Consider the following 2,410-nt stretch of genomic DNA (forward strand, 5'->3'; position numbering starts at 1 on the left):
GAGGGTTTCACAAACATGAACTCGCTGATGTCCGAGACCGGCGAAAAGCAGGAGCGGTACCGTGGGGCCGGGGGTGCCGTGGCTGTTACCTGGACGCCCATCACTTTGTCCCCTTGCTTAGGCTCATAGTGCAAGTGCCCAAAAATGTGGCTGGGAGGGGGCTGGGGCGTGGTCACGCTTGCAGAATCCCGCCGGAGGCACCTCACTCCCAGTGCCACCAGTCCCACCAGCGACACGGCGGAGATGAGCACTAGGGACACAATCAGGTAAAGTGTAATCGTGGGTAAGCCCCCACCATCAGTGGCCCGAGTTTCAGAGCCCTGCAAGGCCTCTGGGCCCTTCTCCTCCACCAGCACCACCAGTGTGACAGCTGTGGAGAGCGGGGGCTCCCCGGCATCCCGGACCACCACCAGCAGTTCGTGTGCAGAGGCATCCGTCTCCTGCAGGACTCTTGTGATCCGGATCTCCCCAGAGCGCAGGGCCACGCTGAAAAGCCCCAGGTCTGTGGCTTCTACGAGGTGGTAGGAGAGCCAGGCATTGCGCCCTGAGTCCGCATCTATCGCCACCACCTTGGTTATGAGAGCAGGAGGGACAATGGAGGGGGAGATTCGCAACTGGGTGGCAGATCCCTCCCCAGCCCTGGGGAAGTGCACCCGTGGGGCATTGTCGTTCTGGTCTACTATGAAAATGTGAACCAGTGTCCTGTTCCTCAGGGCCGGGGAGCCACCGTCAGAGACCTCCACGTGGAACTGGAGATAGGTAGTTTGTTCATAGTCAAAGGGGAGTTTGGCAGAGACCTGCCCACTTGTGGGATGTATGGAGAGGTAGCGAGTCGGATCCAGGCCTGGATCTGTCCCACCAGCTCGCAGGATGGTGTAGGAGAGGCGGGAATTCTGCTCCGAGTCGGGGTCGGCAGCAGAGACTGTAACCAACACACTGCCCACTGGGTTGTTTTCTGCCACCAGCACTTCGTAGCATGCTTGCTCAAACTGGGGTGCGTTGTCATTGACATCTGCCAAGGTGATTGGCAAGATGGTGTGGCGGGAGAGTGGGGGACTTCCCAGGTCCCAGGCAGAGACGGTGACATTGTAGTAGGCAACGTGCTCCCGGTCCAAACGGGTGCTGGTTAGCAGCGAGTACTGGTGCTCATAGTCCTTACGCAGCTTGAAGGGAAGATCTGGAGACACGTGGCACTGGACCTTGCCCTGCTCACCAGAGTCCCTGTCTCTGACATGTATCACGGCCACCACTGTGCCTGGGGGTGCGTCCTCGCTCAGAGAACTGGAGAAGGAGGTAAGAATGACCTCGGGGGCGTTGTCATTCACATCAGTGATTTCCACCACCACGCTGCAGTGCTCCTCCATTGTGGGTGACCCCATGTCCTTGGCCTCCACTTCAATCTCATACACCGTTGCCTCCTCAAAGTCCAGGTTGCCCTGGACACGAATCTCCCCAGTTTGCTCATCGATGGCAAAGATCTGGCGTAAGGCAGCTGAGTTGTGGCTGCTGAGGGAGTAACGGATGTCTCCATTGGGCCCTTCATCCACATCGGTGGCATTTAACCTCACCACGAGAGTGCCCAGTGGTGAGTTCTCCACCAAGCGGGCTCCATATGATGGTTTGTCAAAGACTGGGTGGTTGTCATTGGCATCCAGGACCTGAATAGTGATGCGTATCTTGCTGGACCTGGGGGGAGAGCCACCATCTTCAGCAGTCAGAACCAGGTGGTGGAAAGCTCTGAGTTCCCGGTCCAGGGCCCTCTCCAGCACCAGCTCTGGGAACTTCCCACCATCTGTGCGTGCCTTCACATTGAGGTTGAAGTTGTCATTGGCACTCAGGTGATAGGTCTGCAAGGTGTTGGTGCCCACGTCGGGGTCCTGGGCAGGCTGGATGGGGAAGCGGGCACCCAGGGATGCCAGCTCATAGATGCGCAAGGACACCTCGTCACTGGGGAACTCTGGAGGGTTGTCGTTTATATCCAGGATCTCCACCTCGATGCGGTAAAACTCCACTGGGTTCTCGATGGCAAGTTTGAGGTGGAGGAAGCAGCGGGGGTTCTGCCCACAGAGCTGCTCCCGGTCTATCCGCTCGCTGACCATTATAACACCAGTGTTGACATTGACCGAGAAGTACTGGGAATCCGAATCGGACAGTACCTGTAGATTAGCTGCCGCCAGTTTCGTCACATCAGTGCCCAGGTCCTTCGCGATATTGCCCACGAAGGCGCCCCGGGTGAGCTCCTCCGGGATGCTGTACCGGATCTGAGCGGAGGAGCTGTGCAAGAACAAACAGAACGAGACAACACGCGGCAGTCCCAGGGACCGGCCCGCTTGCCCTGCCCTCGGCATCCTTGCCGGGTGGGCGCCTGGGGCCCGATGCCCTCCGCTCTCCGGGGCCGCTCTCAGCGCTC

At 59.0% G+C, this 2,410-nt stretch overlaps 1 protein-coding gene across 1 annotated transcript; it reads right to left on the reverse strand.

Annotated features, from left to right (window-relative positions):
* Positions 1–89: 89 nt before the first annotated feature.
* Positions 90–2,348, reverse strand: LOC103776091 (protocadherin gamma-C5-like; the record flags this gene model as incomplete). The annotated part of the gene is made up of 1 exon (XM_008943590.1): positions 90–2,348. A coding segment is annotated over exon 1 (2,259 nt), but the record flags the coding sequence as incomplete, so codon positions are not given.
* Between the last annotated feature and the right edge of the window lie 62 nt (positions 2,349–2,410).

The sequence above is a fragment of the Merops nubicus genome, unplaced genomic scaffold (assembly GCF_000691845.1).
Source record: "Merops nubicus isolate BGI_N331 unplaced genomic scaffold, ASM69184v1 scaffold40510, whole genome shotgun sequence".
Lineage (NCBI taxonomy): Eukaryota > Metazoa > Chordata > Aves > Coraciiformes > Meropidae > Merops > Merops nubicus.